Here is a 24,877-nt window from a genome sequence, read left to right on the forward strand (position 1 = left end):
CTTCCTCCCACACGTGTTCAAGGACTGCCTTCAAAATGACAGCAACGACAAAAATCCCCACCCATCCAACGATCCTGGATTACCTCAGTTACCAATCCTTCCAGGTCTTCTAGCTTGAAAAGCAAAACTCTCATCTTTGGATTGTGAGGCAAGGGTCTGAGGCCAGACTCATCCCCCCAACCCCCTTCCTTCCACCCCATCTCCCTGGGGGGCGGGGATGAAACACATCTTGAGACATATTTTTAAACCAACTGCCTGGCTCTCTGCCCTGCCTCCCACTTCTAAGCCATCATTTTAAACTATGTTTAAAGTGGACCACATGGGGACAATTAAGGCAAAGAATTCCTAGGCCTGAGGGGCCCAGAGAATGAGAAAGACCTTGAGGAGAACTGAGGGAGCCAGAGGTCCAAAGAGATCTTCCCTGGTGGCTCACGGTTAAGAATCTGCCTGCAACGCAGGAAACATGGGTTCGATCCCTGGGTCGGGAAGATCCTCTGGAGAAGGAAATGGCAACCCACTCCAGTATTCTTGCCTGGGAAATCCCATAGACAGAGGAGCCTAGAGGGCTACAGTCCATGGGGTTGCAAAAGAGTTCCAGCAGCAGCAGCAGAGGTCCAGAGAAGGGGGAGGTTGTGAGCGAGGTGTGGGGAGGGGAGCCTGAGGGGAAGGGAGAGGCAGGGGGACTACTTGAGGGGGAGGTCGGCTCACTTAGCCTCCTGGCAGCCTCCCTCCAGGCCACCTGCCAGTATCCTGAGACCCAGTGAGCCAGCTGAGAACCAGGACCCACACCCTGGGCCGCCTTGTGCATGAGTGCTAAGTCACTTCAGTCATGTCCCTCCAGGCTCCTCTGTCCATGGGATTCTTCAGGCAATAATACTGGAGTGGGTTGCCATGCGCTCCTCCAGGGGATCTTCCCCACCCAGGGATCAAACCCGTGTCTCTTATGTCTCTTGCATTGGCCGGCAGGTTCTTTACCACTAGCGCCACCTGGGAAGCCCGCTGCCTGCAAAGAAGCTTCCCATCACATCCAGGTACAGGTGAGGAACCTGGGGCCCTCCACAGGGTGCGGAAGTCCAGGTTTAAGGCCACCAGCATGTGAGTAAGGACACTGCCGGACCCCTAGTTGAGGACAAGGGCAGATTCCCCATGACACTGTGCCGAGGGCCTTTCTGGTTAACATTTTCACCACTGGGGGTGACAGAGGTTGCTCCACCTAGGTTTGGGCCCCTTTCTCCTTTGGAGCTTGCACTACGCCACCTGGGGCGCTGATCCTCCCCCAGTTGAAGCACACAGCGAGAGGTGTCAGCCGTGTGGTAGGATGGGTGGCCATCCTTCCGGCTAGCAGCACCATTCAACACGGGCAGCCTCCCATAGCTCGAGCTGACTTGGCCCAGGGATGATGCAGAGAAAACCTTCCTACCGCCTTTCAATTTCTTCTTTTTGAGCTCACAGTTCCTTTAGCCTGGTTCCTTCTAGAAGAATGAGTTTTTCTAACTGGTGTCCTCTACTTCCGCCTTCGAGTTAAAAGGTGAGCTGTTAGCTTTGGACTCTTAACTCTCTGGAAGGTGACGATCATTATTGGTCTCTTTTTGCTCCTAAAAGCTCTGTGCATTTCTCTTTTAATTAAAGTACAGTTGATATACAAAATTATGTAAGTTACAGGTGTACAATATAGTGATTCACAATTTTTAAAGATTTAACTCCATTTATAATTATTATAAAACATTGGCTATATTCCTCATGTTGTACAATATGTGTTAATCGCTCAGTCGTGTCCGACTCTTTGTGACCCCATGGACTGTGTGCCGCTAGGCTCCCTGTCCCTGGAATTCTCCAGGTAGGAACACTGGAGTGGGTTCCCTCTCTAGTTGTGGTGTGAGTTTCTCATTGTGGTCGCTTCTCTTGTTGCAGAGCACAGGCTCAGTAGTTGTGTCCACAGGCCACAACCATGCATGTAAGTCTTCCAGGAGCAAGGATTGAACCCGTGTCCCCAGCACTGGCAGGCAGTTTTTTTTTTTAGTTTGGAAGATAATTAGTTTACAATATTGTGTTGGTTTCTGCCATACAGCAACACAAATCAGTCATAATTATACATATATCCCCTCCCCTCTTCTCTCCTAGCCCACCACTCTAGGTCATCACAGAGCCCCAGGCTGGGCCCCCTGTGTTATATAACACCTTCCCACTTAGCAGGTAGATTCTTAACCACTGGACCACCAGGGAAGCCCTGCAAATATTTTTTGCATGCCCGCCATTGTGCATGGCTTGCTCTCATCCTTGACTTGTTTCAGACTTAACTTTGCAGTCCTGTGAAGCTTCACTGTATTTCTAGTTGTGTACGACTTGTTCGAGGTTACAGAGCAACTTGAGTTAGAATTGGAACCCTACTCGGAGGATTCATGTACATCTTGGCTCTGTGTCCCGAAACCTTTCTTTTTCATCATTGTCTTGCCTTTCTTTTCTTCTCTTTTTCTTTCACAGGCTGGACTCAGCACCTTAGAGACAGACTCAGGAACTGATCATCTGTGGACCACCTGTGTGTGCCCTGTAGCCAAAGACCACCAAGAACAAAGTTGGGTTTACTGATCTTTTGCAGGGAGGGAGGCTGTGTACATGCAGATAAGGAGTCATGGGGCCTCTCAGCACAAGGGACTTAGAACAGAACATGGACTTGTGTTAAGTGGTGTGTGGGAAGTTTCAAGGAAGCAGGGGTTTGCTCTGGATCGAATGGTGTCAGGAAGCAGGATTCTACCACCAGGAACTTTGGTTTTTATACAGAAGGTGAGATGAAGGCATCAGACCTAAAGCCGTGGTTGTGAAGAGACAGCTGTCACTTGGGTTAGTTGAGTGATTTCTCTCGTGTGGTCAGAGGCTTAGTTTGTCCCTGTGCTCAGACATGACTACAGAATGGTCTTGTTTTGTCAGGCTTGTCTGAAGTTGGTGATGGGTGAGACTAGCTCTGTTTGAGAGGAGAACGTGGCACCTAGCTCTGAGTGCCTGGCTGGTGGGAGCTTGATGCCAGGGACTACTTTCGTCTTTGTCATTACAAACGCAAAGCTTTGATCCTCCAGTTCCAGTCTTCTTTATATCCTAGTCCTGTATCTTCATGATGGGATAAGGATCCTCACATTTGAAGAGGAGGAGGAGGGACGGATGAGAATGAGGAGGGGGATTTGCTTATGGTGGGGGTGGGGTAAAATAGTGTCTTAGCTTAGAGGATTCATATCTCTGTAACCTAAATGGATCCAGGATTCCATTCCTCTGCCTGAATAGAATGATATTCCAAAGCCATATTAAGCAGACAAGGGAAGGAATTAGGATAACCTTTGTATTGTAGGTGCCTTGTGAATTACTGGAGGAAGTTCCAGGTCGAAGGGTGGGGCAGGCATAAGAAGTGGCCATTCTTATTACAGATAACCCTCACTTAGAAAGGTAATCTACCCTCTTTGGAAACACAGGTTGATTGTACATTCCAGTTTTCTGGTATATCCTTGATTTAAGTAATAAAACTATTTGATACCCTACATATAGTTTGACTACATATTATATTGTTCTATATAATGTTTTTAGAAGTGCAAGAGATTAACTGAGGGAAACACCTGTGAAAGATCAAGGGCTCAAGGGAGCAGGAGTCGGCAGGGAGAGGCGTCTTTAATACAGGTCTGACCCTGTGTGAAGAACAGCAGGGGGAAAGCGGACTGCGTAGGAAGAACCCCAGACTGCAGCACACTTCTGAGACAATCGAGGCCAGGCCTTTGGGGAGTTCCCAGGCTAAACTTTCCACTTAGAGGGGCCGCCTATCCAGCGGGAATGGTTCTGTACTCAGTCACTGCCCAGAGCCAGCCAGGGAAAGACTGGCCCCTGCCCCTCCGCAGACAGCCCAGGCTGTCAGTCAACTCCTGCTTGGCAGCAGGCTATCTTAGAGCCGTCTGAGCTGCACCCTCCACAGCCATACGTGTCTTCGGTCAGCAATACCTTTATTTTTTTGAGTCACTGAAGCAGATCAAGTCCTCCCAGAAGCAGAGGCCAAGACAGGATTAGACATGCAAAATATTTGTTAACGGAAATGCCTGCAGAGGATAAAAGGGGGAAGAGAGGACAGGGGGGAAAAACCTATACAAATGTGACTTACACTGTGAATAAATGCGCTTCTATAAGTTCTTTGTTGTATTAAGCCTCTGTTGAGACATATGCCCTGAATTTTGGCTTGGCAACTATGGTTTCTAAGTCGTGTTAAATGATAATACTGTAATTTAGGAAGGGCAAACAAGGTGATACGGGCTTCCCTGGTGGCTCAGCAGCAAACAATCTGCCTGCAATGCAAGAGTCGTAGGAGCCACGAGTTCCATCCATGGGTGGGGAAGATCCCCTGGAGGAGGGCATGGCAACGCACTTCAGTATTCTTTCCTGGAGAAGCCCCAGGGACAGAAGAGGCTGGAGGGCTACAGTCCATGGGGGTCTCAAAGAGTCAGACACAGCTGAGCGACTTAGCACGCACTCACGCAACAAGGTGATGGAGGTACAGAAATGGACCTTCTGCAAGCTCACTTACATTTGCGCGGACCTCGACCACCAGCGGGACGCGACCTAAAAGCAGCGGTAGTGCGACTGCGCAAGGAGCAGCACATGCTGCTGAAGCGCCTGCGCAAGACCTAGAATGAGGCTCGGCCCACAGAGGAGCCTGAGGTGGAGAAGACCAGGCGCCACAGCGTCGCCCTGCCCAAGATGGCGGGCAGTATGGTGGGCGTCTACAACTGTCAGGACCTTCAGCCAGGTGCAAGTCAAGCCTGAGGTGATTGGCCACTACCTAGACGAGTTCTCCATCTCATGAAGCACGGCTGGTCCGGCATGGAGCCACCCACTCTTCCTGCTTCGACTCCCTCAAGTAGCTTGCTGGCCAGTAAAGGCACGGACTTGGCTTTAGAAAGAAAGAAACTGGAATCTAAAGCATCAAATCAAGATCTGCCTCAGCTACTCTTCTTTTCACACGGCTCCTTTCTGTGAGGACTTCGCGTGTGCCCTCGCCCTCCCTGCTTCTCCACTTTGCTAAAGGGTGGTTTTGCCTGGCAGGGGACACTGGGCTGTTAGAGCCGGTGCCTGGGTTACTGGGGGAGTAGGCGCTTCTCTTGTCCCAGAAGGAGTTCAGAGAAGAGACAGGGCGGTCAAGAAAGCAAAGTGAAGATTTAACTAAGCGACGGCACACTCTCAAAGGTGAGAAACTGCACCGAGTTTCTTGGGCATGCAGGACATGCGGGATGTACAAATGAAGGGGTGGAATATGCATTGGGGAGGGAGGGTTTTAGGGGGTCACGCACCCGGATTTTCATCCTAGCTCCACCTTGCCAGGGGAGGAGGGATTTTTGCCCTATGTAGTCTTGATGGGAAGTGTCATGACCTCGGTGCATGATAGGAACTTCTTATCTGCAAGGTTTTATTGTAATGAGAGCTTAGTAAGCAAACGGTTACATTTGGACGCCAGAAATTCCTACGTTTTTCCACCTTTCTTTAGCTGTCTGCAGGACACTTATCAGCTCAAAATGTGTGATTTCCCATGAGTCCGAAGGGTTCTTCTTTGTCTGCCTAAGGACCCTCTTTGTTTAGGAGATATGTGATTTCCTGCTGTTGGCCCGTGTGCCCCTTTTAGTTCGCACCTGGCTATCTCCCTGCTCCAACATTACTCCTTCAAGGAGTCTGGACGCTTAAAATCTTCTAAAGGCGGAAGTATCTATGGTCCATCCTCTTTTCTTTAAATTTTTATTTATTTCTTGGTTGCATTGGGTCGTCATTGCTCTGTGCAGACTTTCTCTAGTTGTAGTGAATGGGGGCTGAGACTGTAGTGGCGGCGCTCCGGTTGCAGCATGGTGCCCTGGGTAGTTGCCGTGCACGGGCTTAGTTGCCCCAGGACGTGTGGAATCTTCCCGGACCAGGGATCAAACCCTCATCCCTGCGTTGGCAGGCGGATTCTTAACCACTAGGCCACCAGGGAAGTTCTGGTCCATCTTCTTAGCCGCTTTGAACTGAGCAGGAGTGTTGTCCCTGCCTGTGGGTGGAGATCTCCTTCCTGTCTGTGAGAGACGGGGGTCTCAGGGTTGTTTGCGGTTTTGGAGGTGGAGAGTGGGGAGTAGACCCAGTGGATGGTGGCACCTCATCTTCAGGTGGGATGAATTAAAATCCCTGATGCATCATCATTTGAAGAGCTGGAATCCAAACCCAGGGTTTCTTCCTGATCGGTATTGCACTATCAATGAGTAGCTTCAACCTGGTTTAAGGTTTTCCCGGCGGAACTTGCTGACGAACGGGAGGAAACACTAGTTTCCCTGTTTGACTCTGGCCTCGTTATGTGGCTTGTGTGTCTTAATCTGAAAGACATTTTCCTACTACTACTGCGCAGTTGTTTTCCCAACAATGCAAAACAGGAAAGCTACCCTTAGAGGATACAACCAGCCCCGTCCCTCTGTCTTTGAGCAGCCTCAGAAATGCCGGGTCCCTTGCCAGGAGAGTGAACACCTCAAGAACAGGATCCAGGCCTCGTGGCCTAGCTTCTGTCAGAGCAATTGGCGTATGGAAGGAGCTCAGTACTTACTAGTTGGCTGTTTGGAGAAATGGTTTGCACAAAGCTCTTTCTACTAACAAAGTGAGAGTCTTTGGCTCATTCTTTTGCAAGCTGCATGACCTTGGCTAGTCACTTAACCTCCCTGGGCCTCAGTTTTTTCCATCTGTTTCTCCTGCGACTGTGTTCTCATGCTGTACAAAACAGCAGTGCATTCTAGTGGAGGAAATGGTTAGTTTCATAGATTGTGTCATGATTTTTAGCATGAAAGAGAGACTCATAAACCGTGCTTTTCATGAGTCACCCATGAAAAATAGGTGAAGTAGAATCTAATGTTAAGCTTTAAAATAGCCCTGGAAAATCTGGGTGGAAAATGTGTTTTTACAGAATTCCTTTCCAGCAATCACAAATACACACCAATGCACATGACCATCAACTCCTTTTCACAAAAGTTTCAGTCACATCATGAAATATCTGAAAACTTTCTTCAAGATTCAGGAAGTACTGAATGTAAATAATAGTACATGGGCCTTGGAACTCAACAGACCTGAAATCCAGCCCCATTCATGGATGTTCTTAGAAAAATTATCCTCTCTGTACTCCGTTTTCTTTTCTTTCTTTTTTTTTTTGTACTCCATTTTCTTCAACTATAAAATAGGCTTAATAAAACCACTCTCCTAGGTTAGTATGACTATTGAATGAGGTAATTCATGAGTTGTTGTCAGGACATAGTAAGGGGCTTGTGGGTCAGTGCCCAGCCCACAGTAGGAATGCACACACTGCTCATTTTCTTTGCTTTTATTAATACTTCCACCTTCTCTCAGCAAAGCCAAAATCCAAAGAATGTGCCTGGAGGTTGTACGAGGACACATGAGTGGTTTAATGTTTTCATTTGAAGCAAGTATGTTTATGTGTGTGAGAGGGAAGCTCACATTCCAGGGGCCGACTCTGACCAGAGTTTGAACCAGTCTTCTTTGCTGTGCAACTAGCAGTTATGCAGAAAAGCCTGTGGTTTAGGGAGGTTGGGAGAGATTGATGGGTGAGTTGGCAACCAGGAAAGATATTACTGACACCTTGATTAACCTCTTCTCCAAGGCAAAGAACTGGAAACAGCTGAACTTGCGAAAGGAGTTTTTACCCAGCATTTTGCGTGACCGGCACTTATAGCAATATTTCAGATTGTCCCTTTGTTGGACATCCTCAAAATTTTTGCACACCAGGGCAGCACATGGTAAAGAAGGAAATGGGTGATGATGAAAGAGGGCTCTACCATCAATTCTAATAAAGAGTAGTGGAGAAGCTGAAGATCTAGAAACCAGTACCTTATTATTGTTTATGCACCTTGGAAATTTTTAATTTTGTAGCCAGGGCCGTAAGGAATAGTAAGGTGAGTGAGGCATTTAACTAGGGTACAAAATTTAAGGAAGTGCCTAAAAAATTCAGTAATCATGATACAAAATATTTGAACACAGTGTTTTAAAAAACAAAAATTAATGCAAACAACAACAACAGGTCAAAACTTAAAGCAAGATCCCAGGGCAGGTGCACCCTAGCTTCAAGTCCACGACTCTCAGTGTCTTAAAAACTGAAGAGCTTTTGCAGCTGATTAAAAATGGTTAACGATTCTCTTGCTTATGCTGCCACCTGCTGCTGAAATCAGGCAGTGTCACAGAGGCAGTTCTCTACCAGGACCCTCTCTCATACGCAAAGGCCTGGTGCCCTCTTGCGGGCATCCACCCAGTGCAGGAACTTTGAAAACCTGTGGCCTCCTACATTCTGCTAGATAGCTGAGTGGGGTAAAAAGAGCCCAAGACTCAGCCAGACCGAGATCTGCATCTCATTTTTGCTTCTCACTTGCTAGGTCATCTTGAAAAAAAAAATCACATCGCTGTTCTGAGCTTCAGTTTCTGCACCTATAATGAATGTCTTCCATCATTACGTCTTCCTAAACTGTTGAATTACATGAGATGGTTTCCATGACAATGCCAGGCAGGCTGTGTGGCACAAAGTGCACACACAGAGTTCGCTGTAAGCTACCTCCCCCATCATGGCCCACTCCCCGTGATCAAATCAAGATATCATCAATTTACCTCTGAAGGCAGGACACACTGAAAGACGACCAGGGAGAAAAGGTATGGCAGAAGTCCCCACAGGGGATGATGCCATGGCTGATCTGGGAAGACCTCCCCTAAGGGGGTTACTAGAGCTGGGCCTACATGGTTGGATGGGCCAGAGGGGCTCACGGGGCCCCTTCTCTGATGTTTTATCTCAGGGAAGGTCCAGCACCGTGAGACAAGCATCACGGTGGTGATGGAAAGGCCAAGGCCCTGGTCATCCTGGCTCTGCTGCTTATTGGCTCTGTGACCAACGGAAGTCACTCAGCTTCCCTGAGCCTCAACTTCCGTTTCTACAAAACGGAGATAATAACATGCCTGTCCCTGGTGGATAAGATTAAATAAGATGACTTATTTAAAGTTCCTGCCATTCAGTGCGCTCAATAAGTGGTAGCTGGTATTGCTAGGATGGAACTTTCTTTGAGGAGCAGGAAAGGGGGACACACCAGTCAGGCAGTGTTGGCCACTCTCATTTTTGACTCCTATTCGGCAAGAAGGGGTATGCAAATATTCCCTGTGGGCAGACCGTACCCTCTCCCTAACAGGACTCAGCGTGTCAGTGCACCCCAGAAATGAATCCCCCAACAGAAAAGGGTGGGATGGGGGTGTCCCTTCTGCCCTGGAGTTGTGGAGGGGATGCTGAAGTGGAGTCTTATGGTAAGTAGCCTGGAAATCGGAATAAGGGCTGTAACTTAGATAACAATAGAGTATCAGTGTTCATTTCCGGAGCTTGAGGAAACCTCCATGAGAAAATGTCCTTGCTTTCAGGAAACACTTAAGTATTTAGGGGTAAAGGGGCAATCACGTCTGCAATTTACAGTGAAACGGTTCAGGAAAAAATAAAAGGATAAGCAAATAGGGGGAAATAGTGTTTGTGGAATCTGGATGAAGGGTATTCGGGAATTCTTGCAAATCTCTCTGTAAGAGGGAAATCAAATGAAATACAACGTTGTTTAATTTTAAAAAGGCAGCAGCAGTCAAGGGTTCCCGCCTCCCCGCTGTTCTCTTCCTCCCTCCCCTTCTCTGTGCACCCAGCTCACCATCCTTCCCCGCCTCTCTGCTCACCTCCTAAGAGCCTTCTCCCAGGGATCCCAGAAGGGCTCCTGGACTCTCCCCGCCCATGGGAACCGGCACAGACTGCAGCCACTCTCCAGCATGGTGCACCCACTTTATTTGCGAAAGGAGGCGCGCAGCGCGCAGGGGGCTGGGACGTCCCCGTGCCCCTCCTCCGGGGCTCAGGATCCCGCGCCCCGGCCCGGCCCTCCTGGCCCGCTAGACGATGGCGAACTGGCAGACGTAGGGCAGCTTGTCCCGGCATCGCTTGTCGAACCACTTGCCGTTGGCTGCGCCGGACAGGGTGGCGCAGTTCTCGACCTTGCCGCCGTCGGGCTGCGCGGTGATCTCCGTCTCCCAGTTCTTGTAGGCGATGTGGCCGCCGGTCATGTCCACCCAGCTGCCCTCGGACGCCATGTCGTTGAAGCCCAGCCAGACTTCAGCCTCGCTGCCCACGCTCTGGCGCAGGTACTCGTACAGGGCGTCGTTCTCGGAGCCCGTCTGCGGGGTACCCAGGGTGCCCCCGCGCGAGATGCAGTCCTCACTCGCCTCGTGGAAGGTCTTCGCTTGGACGAAGGCCAGGAAGCACTTCATGTGCACCTTGGTACCCTTCAGACAGACTGGGAGGGGAGAAGTGGCCGTCACCCCAGGTTCCCCAGCCGAGAGCCCACTGCCAGGGGCCGGCTCAACCCGCTACATCCAGCCCTGTCCAGGGGCTCCAGACCCAGGCCCGATGGCCCTGCTGTGATGGGCTCTGAATCCCAGACCTCCTATTCACAGGGGGTGGAGCTCCTGCTGCTGGGCGTGGGCTCAGCCGCCTCAGCTGAAGACAGACGGCCCCTCCCTCAAGGTCACACCCCTCCCCTGGGTGCCCCATCTAGCGCCCAGGGGAGGAGGGGGTCATCTCTCCCCCAGGCAGGATAATTCTGCCTTTTAGCAGAATTAAAAGGCCCTTTAGGGCCTTTTAGCTTGGAGGCTGCACAGGGAGGGGGCAGAAGCTGGCCTTGGGTGCCTCTGCTCAGTCTGCTTCCCACCGCCCCCTTTCACAGCTGGGACCCCAGACTTTCCCTGATGAATGAACCCCATCTCAGAGTGGGCTTCCCAGGGAGCCCCGCCAGAGCCACCTGCTCTGATCTTCCTCCCACCCCACTCTCCCTGAGATTGGGGCCAGGGGACATGGTGACCCAGAGTCCAGACCACACTCCAGGTGCACAGGACCCCAAATCCCTGCCCCAGGGGCCCAGACAGGCTCCCAGCGTCTGCCAACAGCCTCTTCTGGGTCAGTGCTCCTGAGGGCTGGTTGGAGTGGCGACTGGGAGCTCAGAGCTGAGATTGGCCAGCTGCCAGACAGAAGAGATGGCCCAGGCAGTGGGCCAGGAGCTCGCTGTCTCGGGCTCAGAACTCTGAGGAGTCCGAGAGTTCTAAATTTGATTCTGGCCTCAAAGGTTGTAATGAAGGTGTATATTTGGTCTAGTTAGGAATGTAGACTGTTTCTGCTTAGCAGTTTATTCTTTAGCTGGGTTTATAACATAAATATTTAGACAGTTGGAGTGTATGTCTCCGTTTGTCCTCTTGCTGCTGATCCTCAAAATTTTAGGGGTGGGTCTGTACTCCACCACCACCCCTGCCCCTCACTCACCCGCTCACTCTGTTACTCTCACTTAACACATGTCTCTGTGTCCCCGTGAGCACTGGATACTCCTGGAACTCTCAACTCCAGGCCCGGAGCGTCACCGAGGTGTCTTCACTCACAGACACTGTCCCAAGCCGACCAGCCCTGCCACGTGCTCTCGTGCAGTGCCTCCTAGCCAGGCTTCGTTGCCCTTCCAGCCTGGCCCCACACTCTTTCCTTCCTTCTGGGGTCACTGTGAAATGCCACCTAGACCCCCTTGGGGTGAAGGCCTGACCACCCCAGCTGCTGGGAGCGCTCAGCCTCCCTTTGGGGATTGCCTCAGTGGAAGATAGCCCCTCGCCCACAGCGTGCCCCTCCCCAGAGCAGCCCCCACTCAGGGACCGGCCCATGAGCCCCCTTGTCCTGACTCAGGACAGCTCTGAAGGGCCCTTCCGAGGTCAGGGCTCCCTCTGCAGTCTCTGGGGCCTTCACTGAGACGCAGGGCACTCTGCCCACTCCTGAGTCCTGTCTCTTCCCTTCTGATCCTGGGTGCTGATCAGGTACTGGTCTTGGGAGCTGCTCCCTCATGAGCCTCCTGCAGGCTCAGCTCCACCTCAGGGCCGCGTCCTGGGAGCCGCACCCACAGCACTAATGTAGTCCTCAGTGAGCGTCAGTCCTCAGTGCCTTGCCATTGTAACTGGCGTTTTGTCACTCTGGCCCACTTATGATCCGGTGGGTGCATGCTGGCCCTGCCTAGCTCTGCTCTTGCTCTGCCCTCTGCTTGGAATCCCTCTTTATGTTCCTACACCTGCTTTGAGGGTGCCAGGGAATACACTGATGCCGTGAATACATTGAGGCCCCCAGAGCAGGGCCCCCTGGGTCACCTGTGTTTCCTTGTGCGTGGCAGAGGCTTGCTAGTTGGGGACCTCACGTGCGTTTGTTGATTGGGGGAGAGGAAGGGCAGGTGGTGGGAGGGAAGGATTTCTCCCCTAACCCCTCATTGTCTCAACTCTTTGGCTAGGTCAGCAGAGCTCAGGAATGCTTTGTGAGGGGTTCTTGGCAAGGTGATTTGCAGATTGTCGTAAAGGAAAGGGTGATGAGAGGGAGAAGGCCCCCAAGGAGACTGGGAGCCCATGAACCTTCTGGGAATCAGCAAACATGGAGGGGGTGTTTGGATCTCTGTATGCCGTGGACTTTGCACAGTGAGGTCCCCACGACATTGCCCACCTCAGAAGGCATGTGGCATCTGGGTGGCATGGTCTTTGCATAAGTGGAGAGCTGAGTCATGAGACCTTAGAGCTTGCCCTGCAAGTCCAGCCCCAGCCCTTCCACTTTACAGATGAGGAAACTGAGGCCCCGAACGGCATTGTGCTCATCTTAAACGTTCCCCCATGTGTTAAGTATTACTGATCGTCTGTATTCTGTGTCCTCCAGGGCAAGGTCACGAAGGAGTAGGTGAGTGTGAAGTGTGTGAAAATTGGAGACAATATGAAAGGGACTCGGTGGAGAGAAAGAGAGCGGGTTGTCCAGGCAGGCTGTCCAGGAAGTGCCAGGGCAGGTGGCTGTGAGCTGACTGTGTCCCTGGGCTCCACAGCTGGGTGTGTTGTCTATCCTGGCTTAGCTGGTTCGTGCAGGGTCAGGAAGACCAAAGCCCACCTTTCCTCACACCCAGCACGCACGGGACAGGCCGCCTCCATTCCCACCCTAACCTGCACTTGCCAGCCAGGGGATATGGGCAAAACCAGGGCCTCTCTGTCTCAGCTCCCGTCTTTAGAACAGGGATGGTAAATCCTGCCTCAGTGTAGTGATGATGACTGAGAGTGGCTGCGGCAGCGCAGCAGACATACAGGTGTTGAGGCGCATGCCCTACAGGACCGCGGGGTCGGCTGAGTGCAGGGTCTCCTGGGGGCTCCAGGGCTCACGCTTCCAGTGGGCGGTAATGGATTCTTGTGGGCGAGTTTGTTGTCCTTTTGGGACATTCCTGCTTCCACACATCAGGGCATCTTCCTGAGGCCTCCTTGAATCTGGTGCCCTGGACTAGGGGAGCCAGCCAGTTCCCTGGTGCTGAGCCAGAGGCTAGAGGCGCATCCCTGACTGCGGGCCCGAGCCCCTGTGTCCAGCACACCCCTGCCTGGAGAGACGGCCACGTTCACTCACCCGTCTGCAAGGCCTGCTGCTCCTTCAGCAGGGCCACCTCCTGGGCCAGGCTGTCCAGCTGAGTCTTCAGCTCCTCCAGCATCTTCGGACTCACAGCATCTAGAAGGAAGGAAGGAAGTGGGGACAATCCTGTGATGAAGGCAGTAGGGATAGGGGCAGGGCAGGGACCGGAGGGGTGGACCACCGTCAGCCACCAGGGGACAGGGGATGACCCCCTAACCTTGATGTCCTGGCAGACTCTGTCTCTCCCTGTTCCTGCCAGTGGTCATCCAAGTGACTGCTCGTGATTTCCCTTCTGCCGGGGGCCCTCCTTCACTTGTTCTTGCTAACATGAGACCTGTGCTGCATTGTGTAGGAGGGGTCAGATGGGATGGCGACGGGCGGGGTGGGGTGGGGCTGCAGGCAGAGCCTTCAGTGACCCCCCCCCCCCCAACCACCGTCCCAGCTCCAGAGGAGAACAGAGCACAGGAAGCAGGGCCGGGGCCCTGGAGACCTCCCAGGTGTGCTTTCCTGGAGGAACAACACAGACCAGCAGGGCGGGGGCTCCGGCTGTGGAACGGGGAGAGGCAGTCGGGCACACCGCTCTCGCGCTGCCTGCTGTTGTGCGGGCCTCCAGCGCCCTGGGCCTCCGTGGGCACTGCACGGAGACCACATGGAGCCGGGGTGCAAGCGTGACAGCTGGAGCGGGCCAGGGCATTGTCTGGTGTGACCTTCTTGTCCATGTGATGAGGTCTGGGATTTACACGTTCGAATAAATACATACTACATCTTTGGTAAACTTGAGAAATTAGCAACTCTTTTCCACATTCAAAAATTCTGTTATTTGCCTTTGGAACTGGGTATCCTTTACAAAGAACATCCTTGGTGGCAATTTTAGCTAACATTCGTGGACATACCACACATGCCACGAGTCTTCTTTTTTTTAATGAACATTTTGTAGAAGGTAACACAGCCATATAATTTTTAAAGACCCAAACAGTTCAAAATGTTCAAGTCTCTTTCCCAGTCAATCTGCTCTCAGCTCTCTAGTTTCTCTTCCCAGAGATAATCACTGTTGCTAACTCTTGTGAATCCTTCCAGAAAAGTTCTATGCATATACAAGTAAATATGTATTTTTTTCTTTGAAGTAAATATATATATTTTTATATAAATCCCTTTTTTAAAACAAATGTTACCTAAGTATGCATACTGTTTTGAATTTTTTGTTGTTTACTTTATGAACTGAACCTTGGGGATTATTTCCTGTTGGCACTGGGACCCGTCCATTCTGTGTCTCCTGCCTGTGGGGCTCCATGTTCCTAACGTGCCCTTGCGTACATTGTCCGTGACCCGTGGGCAGCTGTCCATTTACAGTGGAGGCTCCGGGAGGGGCCTGAGGACAGCTACGCCGCCTGGCCTTGCCTCGTCTGTGCCCTTGGCCCCAGGCCAGCCGTTCGGCTGCCTGCATCAGCATGCTCATCTCCTGGGGGGTGACAGCCCACTGCATTGCCATGGCACTTCACTAGTTTTGTCTCAACACAGCCCGGGGTGACCTCACTGCAGGCAGGGCTCCAAGGGCAGGCCTTGCTGAGGCCAGGGCCACCCAAGGACACCCGGGCCCAGAGGCCGCGGAGGGAGAGCAAAGCCACCTCCACTGTCCTAGTTCAGCCTTGAACAGTTTCATTTCCTGAAGGCTGTGATGCACCACAGAACTACCAACTGTTCGTTTTTCCTTCCCCTGTGCATTACGTTATACCCTGTGTTCCAGACGCCTTACGTGTTTTCTATCGTTAAATCCTCCCAACCAACCCTTTGAGCCAAGGCCCCCATCTCTGTTTCACAGTTGAGAAGCCTGAGGTTCAGAGACAACAAAGTGGAGCCTTGTCAGCCCTCCCGAGAAGAGTCGGATATCTCCAGGCTGCTGAGCCAAAGGTGTGGTTTCTCTTAAAATCTTGCGGTGGTGGGGGAGGAGTGTGTGTCCATTACGGTGATCTGGAAGGTTCTTTCCAATTCTAAGAGCCCGTGACTCTGACAGTTCTGACAGCTGCCCCTGCAGCTGGAGAACTCACCTAGGTCCCAGTTGGTGGGGTGGGGGGGCGGGGGGGGGTGTCGAGACTTCACTGATGTTCGCTGGGCTCGTGGAGAAGGGAAGGGAAGGAGAGAACGGAGGGTGAGGGCCAGTCAAGGAGAGAGCTACCAGCTCCCCAACCCACCTCCTTACCTTTCTTGGCATTTGCAGCCTTCTTGGCCTTGGGGGTGGGGGTCTCAGCAGTGACCTGGGTCAGAAGAGAGAAGAGGCAGAGGAGCACACAGGGCCCCCAGAGCTCCATGCTGCTGCCGCTGCTGCCTGCGGTGGCCTGGGTCAGAGAGCACTGGCCGCTGGGGCCTGAGCTACGTGTCTTAAGGCAGTGGCCACAAGGACCTCTGTCCAGGAAACCCTCCCAAAGTTGGCTGCGGGAGTGCCAAAAAAAAAATCCTGCAAAAAGAGGAAGGCCTGGGAGCCACAAAACCTGGCTGCTGCTCCGGGAACACCCACCCAGCATCCTGGTCCCGCCCTCTGAAACAATCATTGTTTTCTAGGATTCTGAAAAATACATGCTTGTCCTCAGAGCTCACATCTGCTGGGCAGTTACCTCGGGCAGGCGCTGGGTCACGCTTTTCCCTGGCCTCACAGAGGCCTCACACCAGCAATATGAGCCGGGTGCTGGCATTTCCCCATTTTACAGTTGAGGAAACTGAGGCTCAGTGAGGTTAAGGGAGCCTAAGCTACCGGACCTGTTAGAGGCAGCGCCAGTATCTGACCCCAGCCCGGGTACAGAACAGTTACGGAACCGTGTCTCCTTAGGGAGAGAGCTGGGGCTCACTGCCAAAATGTCTGGAGTGTTTGCTGCGATTCTTTTGTAGTTCTGACTCTGTGTTCTTGATGCATGTTTAAAAATACAAAGAAGACCTTTCTTGACTCACTCTCTGTCACCCATCCTTTCCTGAAGCCGAGGTGACCACGGTGGGAAAGGGGCAGCCTGGTGTCCCAGAGTGGTGTCAGAGATGGAGCAGGGAGGAAAGAATGTCCCCAGGAAGGGGAGCCGGTGTGGGGTGTCAGGACGCAACAGGGTGGAAGGGGCACCCCCGGGGGAACAGAGGTCCTCCGTGGAGTGTTGGAGTCCAGGCGAGAAGAAGAGATCTGCGTGGGAGAGCGGGTGGGGGCACATGGGAGAGAGTGGTTACACATCAAGTAAGTGCATTTATTAAAGACCATGGGAGAAAAAAAAGACCACGGGAGCCAGGTTTCTCATTGTCGGAAAAGGGAGGTACAAATACACAGAGAAAACATAGAGAATGTTTCCTACAGTGTAGGATTGAAATTGGAGCTCTCGGTGTGCAGTTACGGACTTTGACACATGAAGCTGAATCTGCAACTGTCCATGGAAATGTGCACATCAGTCCCCCAGCTAGACGTCTGGGTGGAGCAGCGGCCCCACCAAACGCTTGAGCCTGCCTGGCATTCAAGCGCCGGCTTCTCAGTACAGCTTTCCACGAAAAGAAACCGCAGCACCTTGGAGCAACGGCTCATTCCAGGGCCGGGGCAGGAAAAGGAGAAACTAAGCCCAGCACAGGTTATTTTGCCAGAACATAAGAAAATGTTTAAAGAAGGATGAGAACGTGGCAGGACACGGAACCAGCTTGAAGGAGCTTCTTAGGGCCCAAATCGGGGACAGTTTGAGCATCAAAACAGTGACGGTAACAGTAAAATAGGAAACCCTGAGCGCATACAGATACAAATAAAGAAGTGAATACACTGGAAGTCTGACGAGCAGTGGGATATTTTCATTGTCTCAGATTATCTTCCCACAAAATACTTATTAACTCCAAAGAGGAAAGAGCCCCCTTGCAACGGAGAAGCCTGGCAGACGTCACTTTAATGAAGTGACCGAGGTCAGCATCGTCAGTAACGGACCCGACAGAGAGCCTGCAGCCCCTGAGCACCTGATGGGCGTTGGGGAGTCTCCTGCCGAGGGCACAGCGCACAAGCCCAACCAAGGGGCTCTCTCCACAGCAACTGCCCAGCAGTCTTCAGGACTATCCAGGACACGTCTGAGGACACGAAGGAGGTCGCAGACACAGAACGGCAAACGCGCTGTGCACTGGACCAGACCCTCCTGCTCTCTGGACGCCCCTGGGACGGGGTGAGGAGCATGTGGCAAGGATGGTCCATCGTAATGACGGAAGAGAGGGGCCTCGGCCGCAGGGACCACGCACTAGAGCAGGAGGCGGTGATAGGGCATCAGGTCAACGATTCCCTCGGAAATGGCTCAGGGGAAAAACGTTCTCTGTGCTGTAGTTGCAGATTTTGTGTGAGCTTTAGATGGTTCCACAAGAAAAAGCAGCCCTGTGTAACTCAGGCTTTTCTTGCAGGGACCCCCACCTTGCTCCATCTGATCTGGGCAGGGACGTGCCTGCAGCCTGCTGGGCCAGGCCCCACCCTGCAGTCCCCCAGCTCCGAAGCCTGGGGTGGACAGCAGGAGCTCTGTGCACCCGGCCCTTCCTGTCCTGGCTGGCCCTCACGTTCTCAGAGTGCAAGGGGGCTTTATATTCTCAGCTGGGCCCTCAATGGAATGTTAAGGACCAAAGATTAAGCAAACTACCAGGGAGTCTTGCTTCCTGGAACTCTGGGTGGGTAGCACACGGCAAGAGAAATTATGGTTCTTTTTCTTTTTAAAACTCCATTGCGTTCCTGATTTTCTCTCCTCGGCTCTTGGGCAGCAGGGAAACGGGAGGAGTCTGTTTCCGAGTACAAGGTCAGGACAGGCCCGATTGTGGAGGCCGTGCCCTGGGTAGGCTGGGGAGGAGGTCCTAGAGGAGCCACTCAGAAGCCTAGAACACTCTGCTCTGGGGCTTATCCTGCAGGAGCCACATGGGAGCCAGGCTGCATCCGACCTGCCTGGGACTGTTCTCAGCCGGCCAGTCCCTCGGTCACTGCACCACGTGCCCCTGCCATTGTGCGGCCCTGGGGGTGCGAGGCACCCTCTATGCCCGCAGGGCTGCGGTGGCCTCTCCAGAGGCAAGTGGCCCACCGTCCCTCAATCTCTGAGCTAGAAAGCTGAGTGGAAGAGGCTGCCTGCTTTAACCACCTCTCGATATGTGATGTCCTTTCCCATTGATCTCCATGTGTTTGCTTAAAGCCTTCCTGGAACAAGCAGCTCATTACTCTACAAAATAGCTGGTTCCATCATTAGATGCTTGGCTTGTTATAAAGTCCTCCTGTGGTGAGGCAGTTCCCTGGTTCACCAGAACAGGCATTTAAGGGGCCAGCAAATGTCAGCAATATACAGCCTTGACATACTCCTTTCCCGATTTGGAACCAGTCACCTTGCTTATTTAACTTATATGCAGAGTACATCATGCGAAATGCCAGGCTGGATGAACCACAGGCTGGAATCAAGATTTCCGGGAGAAATATCAATAACCTCAGATACACAGATGACACCACCCTTATGGCAGAAAGCAAAGAAGAACTAAAGAGCCTCTTGAGGAAAGTGAAAGAGGAGAGTGAAAAGGCTGGCTTAAAACTCAACATTCAGAAAACTAAGATCATGGCATCCAGTCCCATCACTTCATGGCAAATAGATGGGGAAACAATGGAAACAGTGACAGACTATTTTCGTGGGCTCCAAAATCATTGCAGATGGGTGACTGCAGGCATGAAATTAAAAGACACTTGCTCCTTGGAAGAAAAGGTATGACCAATCTAGACAGCATATTAAAAAGCTGAGATGTTACTTTCCTGACAAAGGTCTGTATAGTCAAAGCTGTGGTTTTTACAGTAGTCATGTATGGATATGAGAGTTGGACCATAAAGAAAGGTGAGCACTGAAAAATCAATGCTTTTGAACTGTGGTGTTAGAGAAGATTCTTGAGAGTCCCTTGGACTGCAAGGAGATCCAACCAGTCCATCCTAGAGGAAAGCAGTCCTGAATATTTACTGGAAGGACTGATGCTGAAGCTGAAACTCCAATAGTTTGGCCACCTGATGTGAAGAACTAACTCATTGGAAAAGACCCTGATGCTGGGAAGGATTGAAGGCAGGAGGAGAAGGGGATGACAGAGGATGAGATGGTTCGATGGCATTCCTGACTCAATGGACATGAGTTTGAGTAAACTCTGGGAGTTGGTGATGGACAGGGAGGCCTGGCGTGCTGCAGCCCATGGGGTCACAAAGAGTCAGACTCAACTGAGCGACTGAACTGAAATGTTGGCACCTGGCCTTCCTGTCCCTCTTTGATTGTCTCTTCTTGGTCCTTCCCCTCTTCCTCCCAACTTTCCTTCTAAGATACGGTTCCTGGACTTTGTTTTTATCTTCTTGAAAGCATCTTTGGATAAATTCTGCTTGCCACGGTCCTCCCTGTGTTTGTGTTTGTGCGTGTTCTCAAGGAGTCTGCTGTGGACAGGGGCCTGTGTCTCCTGTGTTCAGAATGGACACGCCATTCAGAAAGGCACCCTTTGTAGACACAGCACACCTCATTTGCTGCCCACATTGGGCTTAGGGCCGTTAACCCCCTGGGTCCTCTTGTCCAGGCCTAGTTTTCCCGGCCCCATTTCAGCCCCCTGCAGTGGACTCACCACCAGCCCTGGTGGGGCCTGGGGAGTTCACCCTCCCAGCATAAAAGACCTTCTCCTGCACCATCCCCCAGGCCTCTACCAGCCGGAAGGGCACCAAGCAGGGGGCGCTTCAGCCAGGAGATCCATGCGGGGTTACTGTTCACAAGTGAAAGCCAAGGTCTGTGCGCTCACACCCCACCCTCCGGGCCCAGTCTCCTCCCGTCAGTTTCCCCGTGCAAAGAATCATTTTGGCAGCAAAGCCAGAGGCAGAAAAATCTGAAGAGGGCCCGAAAGGCACATTTCAGTTTTGTTCTCTCCCTCCCGAGCTGCCGAAGATCTGAGTTATAAAACAAGCGCTGGCACCCCACCCACGTCGTGCAGGATGAAAACATCCCCCACCCCCACCCTCGTCGCGCACAGATGTTTCCTCTTGGCTCCGCTGGCCCTGGTCAACAGAAACGTGCCCGCCTGCGGAGCAGAGAACTTTCCACACTCTGTTCAAAGGTAAGAACATCCAGGCTGCACATCTCCAAGAATACTGCAAGGGCCAAAGACCAGCATCCTGTTACATGGTCTCATGACCCTCATTAGGAAAGGCACTCGGTCCTTTTCGAAGCTTTTGTTGGCCTGGTTCTGTCATTCATGCAGCGAGTACTGCCTCTGCCCCCGTGTGCCAGGCCCTCGGGCACACACAGCGCGGGAGGCGGTGCACCATCTGCCCAGGTTCTCGGCTCCGTGAGGCCACATTTCTGGTTGTTTTGTCCCTAAAGGTCAGCAGTACCCTAGCGGAAAGAGAACTGGGAGCCTTGGATTCTAAGCGGAGCTCAGACATCCAGCACTTGGGTCTTCTGGGGCAAGTTACTCCAGACCCAGATATCTCTTTCATAAAACAGGGTAATAATCTCTACCCTGCCTACACAATGGGATTAAAAAAAAAACTTTTTACTTTATATTGGAGTATCGTCGATTAACAGTGTTGTGATAGTTTCCGGGTCTCATGTATCCATTATACATATATACATGTATCCATTCTCCCCCAAGCTCTCCTCTCATCCAGGCTGCCACATAGCATTGAGCAGAATTTCATGTTATACAGCAGGTCCTTTTGGTTATCCGCTTTGAATACAGCAGTGTGTACGTGTCCATCCCAAACTCCCTATCTCTCGCCCCCATTCTTCCCGTCCCCCAACCACGAGTGTGTCGTCTAAGCCTATGAGTCTGTCTCTTCCCTAAGCTCATTTGTGTCATTTCTTTGTAGACTTCGCATATAAGGGATGTCGTCCAGTACATCTCTGCACAGTGGAACCCTGGGTGTGGTGTGGCCAGGCCGCCTGTAACGGTGTGAGAGGCTGGAGGACGGGGCTGAGATGCTGCACAGCCCTCAGGGCTCCTCGGCCTCCATCCGCCGCCTTCCTCCTCCCACCCCAGGGCTGAGACACTAAATGACCTGACCTGTAAATCTGGGAGGAGTCAGTCTTGCATGTGCAGCCCAGTTCTGCACTTGCCTGATGTCTTCAGCTGTTAATAGCTCACGCAGGAATGGAAAATCTGATTAGCTGTGTAGGATAGAATTGATGGGCATCTACCTTTTTGACACCTTTTTCCCAACCCTCCACAAATGGCCTTAAAATTCAACAAATATAAACCCGGTTGTGCGTTTAGGGATCCTAAAAATTTCACATTATTACACTAGCCATGCACAACCTCTCTAAGTTTTGCTGCTTTCTCTTTTCCCTCATAGAACCCCTCTCTGTGTACCAGGTCTGATCCTTAGCCCGTGTCCAGAATCTGTGGGTCCCAAGGGAAGAAATGGGCTGGTGGCAGATTGCTCCCATCCAAAGCTCTGCCTCCTCTGGAATTTTTCAGAGAACAAGCTTTTTTTTCATTGATTTTCTCTGTTGATTTTCTGTTTTCAATTTCATTGACATCTATATTGCTATGTTGATTTTTTATAATTTCTCTCTCTCTGCTGACTTTGGATTTAATTTGCTCTTCTTTTTCTAATTTCCTAAGGTGTGAGCTTAGATGATTGGTTTTAGATCTTTTGTTTTTCCTAATGATTTAAATTTCCTTCTAAGCACTGCTTTTGCTTAGCACTCCTGGTACACAGAGAGGGGTTCTATGAGGGAATAGAGAAAGCAGCAAAACTTAGAGAGGTTGTGCATGGCTAGTATAATAATGTGAAATTTTTAGGATTCCTAAATGCACATCCATCCCACAAATTTGATAAGTAGTGTTTTTATTTTCATTTAGTTCAAAATATGAGATTTCATTTGAGATTTTTTTCTTTGACCCAAGTATTACTTAAAACTGTGCTGTTTAATCTCCAAGTGTGTGTGTGGTTTCCAGCTATCTTTCTGTGATTGACTTATAGTATAATTCTGTCGTGGTCTGGGAGCAGGTCACTGTGATTTCTGTTCTACTAGACTTGTTAAGGTGCATTTTATGGTTCAGAATGTGGTCTGTCTGCATGAAATGTTTCCAAGAGAGCTTGAGACGAATGTGTGTCCAGCTGTTGATGGATAAAGCAGTCTGTGGGTGCTAAGTCTCTTCAGTAGTGTCCGACTCTTTGGGACACTATGGACTGTCTTTGCAACCCACCAGGCCCTTCTGTCCATGGGATTCCTTCAGGCAAGAATACTGAAGTGGGTTGCCGTGCCTTCCTCCAGCGGAATCTTCCCCACCCAGGGATCGAACTCCCATCTCTTATGTCTTCTGCGTTGGCAGGTGGGTTCTTTACCACTAGTACTACCTGGGAAGCCCAGAAGCAGTCTGCAGATGTCCGTTATATCCGCATTGATGCTGTTGGTGAGTCCAAACACATCCTTACCAATTTCCCGCCTGCTCCATCTGTTCATCTCTGACAGAGCCATGTTGAATTCTCCAGTTACGATAGTGGATTCGTGTATTCCTCCTTGCTGTTCTGTCAAAGATTTTTACCTCATGTATTTTAATGCTGTGTTGTTAGGCATATACACGTTACAGATTTTTATGTCTTCTTGGATTTTTATGTCTTTTTATTTTTATGTCTTTATCATTATGTAATGTTCCTCTTTATTCCTGATAACTTTCCTTGCTCTGAAGTCTCCTCTGTCTGAAATTAATATAGCTACTGTAGCTTTGTTTTGATGAATGTTACCATGGTTTATCTTTCTTCCTCCATTTACTTTTATTCTATATGTGTCTCCTGTTTAAAGTGAGCTTCACGAAGCTTTATTGATTTTTCTGGACTTGCCTGCGGGCCTCCCCACTTTGGGGAGCAGTGGTTGCCTTGGGTCCTGACGTATCTTCCAGCTCTGAGGAGGCCTGCTGCTCTTCCAGCCTGTTCAGTTCTGGCTCCTCCTCCTCATTTACTCCAGGGGCCAGTGAGGCCCAACTTCAGGGGCCGTCCCAGCAGTGAGTTAAGAAAACTTCAGATGTCTGTGCCAGGACATTAGGCCCTGCCAAGCCCTGACCCTGGTCCAGCGAGGCCCAGCTTCAGCGGTCGTCCCAGCAGTGAGTTAGGAAAACTTCAGATGTCCGTGCCAGGACATTAGGCCGCTGCCCAGCCCTGACCCTGGCCCAGCGAGGCCCAGCTTCAGGGGCCGTCCCAGCAGTGAGTTAGGAAAACTTCAGATGTCTGTGCCAGGACATTAGGCCGCTGCCCAGCCCTGACCCTGGCCCAGCACCCTCTGAGCCACTCCCAGCTCTGTTTCCTTGGTACCTGCCAAGCAGGTCTTGCAACTATTTTGATGAGTCATGTCTTTCTTCCCAGGGCAGGGCCTGTGTTTCCCTGCTCAGGCTGGGCTGTCATCAGTCCCTAGTTATGGGCCTGGAGCCAAGGAGGGAAGGTGTTATCACTTTATGAGAAATCTGCCTCAAGCATGGTGCCTGTGTGGAAACTGGTATAGTGTTTCTCTGGGGAACGCTTCTCTAAGGGTGGGAGCTTCTTCTGCCTGCCCAAAGCGTCCAGAGGAATATGAGGGACCAAGATGCTGTCTCTCTCGCAGGTCAGAGTCCCTTGCTTTCCTGACAGAAGCCCTGTCTCTGACAGAGGACCCTGCCAAGGGTATTCCTTTAGTTTCCTGCGCCGCTCGGCCATTCTCGCACAAGCACCGATACTGGGATGAACTTCTGTTTTTACTCTTTGGTGACATTTCCAGAACTCAATTATTAGGTCAACGGGCATGAAATTTTTAAGACTGTTAATACACACTGCCAGACTATCTTCAAAAAATATTGAATAGCATAGATTTACACTCAACCGGCAGTTATAAGATTGCTGGGAGAAATATCAATAACCTCATATGCAGATGACACCACCCTTATGGCAGAAAGTGCAGAGGAACTAAAAAGCCTCTTGATGAAAGTGAAGGAGGAGTGAAAAAGTTGGCTTAAAGCTCAATGTTCAGAAAACTAAGATCATGGCATCTGGTCCCATCACTTCGTGGCAAATAGATGGGGAAACAGTGGAAACAGTGCCAGACTTTATTTTTTTGGGCTCCAAAATCACTGCAGATGGTGATTGCAGCCATGAAATTAAAAGATGCTTACTCCTTGGAAGGAAAGTTATGACCAACCTAGATAGCATATTCAAAAGCAGAGACATTACTTTACCAACAAAGGTCCATCTAGTCAAGGCTATGGTTTTTCCAGTGGTCATGTATAGATGTGAGAGTTGGACTGTGAAGAAAGCTGAGTGTAGAAGAATTGATGCTTTTGAACTGTGGTGTTGGAGAAGACTCTTGTGAGTCCCTTGGACTGCAAGGAGATCCAACCAGTCCATTCTGAAGATCAGTCCTGGGTGTTCTTTGGAAGGAATGATCCTAAAGCTGA

The 24,877-nt window shown here is 51.0% G+C and overlaps 2 protein-coding genes across 2 annotated transcripts in view; one reads left to right on the forward strand and one right to left on the reverse strand.

Annotated features, from left to right (window-relative positions):
* CDCP1 (CUB domain containing protein 1) overlaps positions 1-24,877 on the forward strand; it is a 103,281-nt gene that overhangs the window by 63,955 nt on the left and 14,449 nt on the right. The window contains exons 10-14 of the mRNA XM_002697118.7: positions 967-1,528; positions 2,482-5,211; positions 15,309-15,397; positions 20,389-20,566; positions 22,790-22,870. The gene's annotated coding sequence lies outside the window, so the exon portion shown is untranslated. The remainder of the gene's footprint in view (positions 1-966; positions 1,529-2,481; positions 5,212-15,308; positions 15,398-20,388; positions 20,567-22,789; positions 22,871-24,877) is intronic.
* Positions 9,821-15,943, reverse strand: CLEC3B (C-type lectin domain family 3 member B). Its single transcript, NM_001046212.1, is given in 3 exon segments — positions 9,821-10,337; positions 13,487-13,585; positions 15,687-15,943. Coding segments are annotated over 3 exon segments (609 nt in total). The 5' UTR covers positions 15,796-15,943; the 3' UTR covers positions 9,821-9,936.

Source organism: Bos taurus, chromosome 22 (genome assembly GCF_002263795.3).
Source record: "Bos taurus isolate L1 Dominette 01449 registration number 42190680 breed Hereford chromosome 22, ARS-UCD2.0, whole genome shotgun sequence".
NCBI lineage: Eukaryota > Metazoa > Chordata > Mammalia > Artiodactyla > Bovidae > Bos > Bos taurus.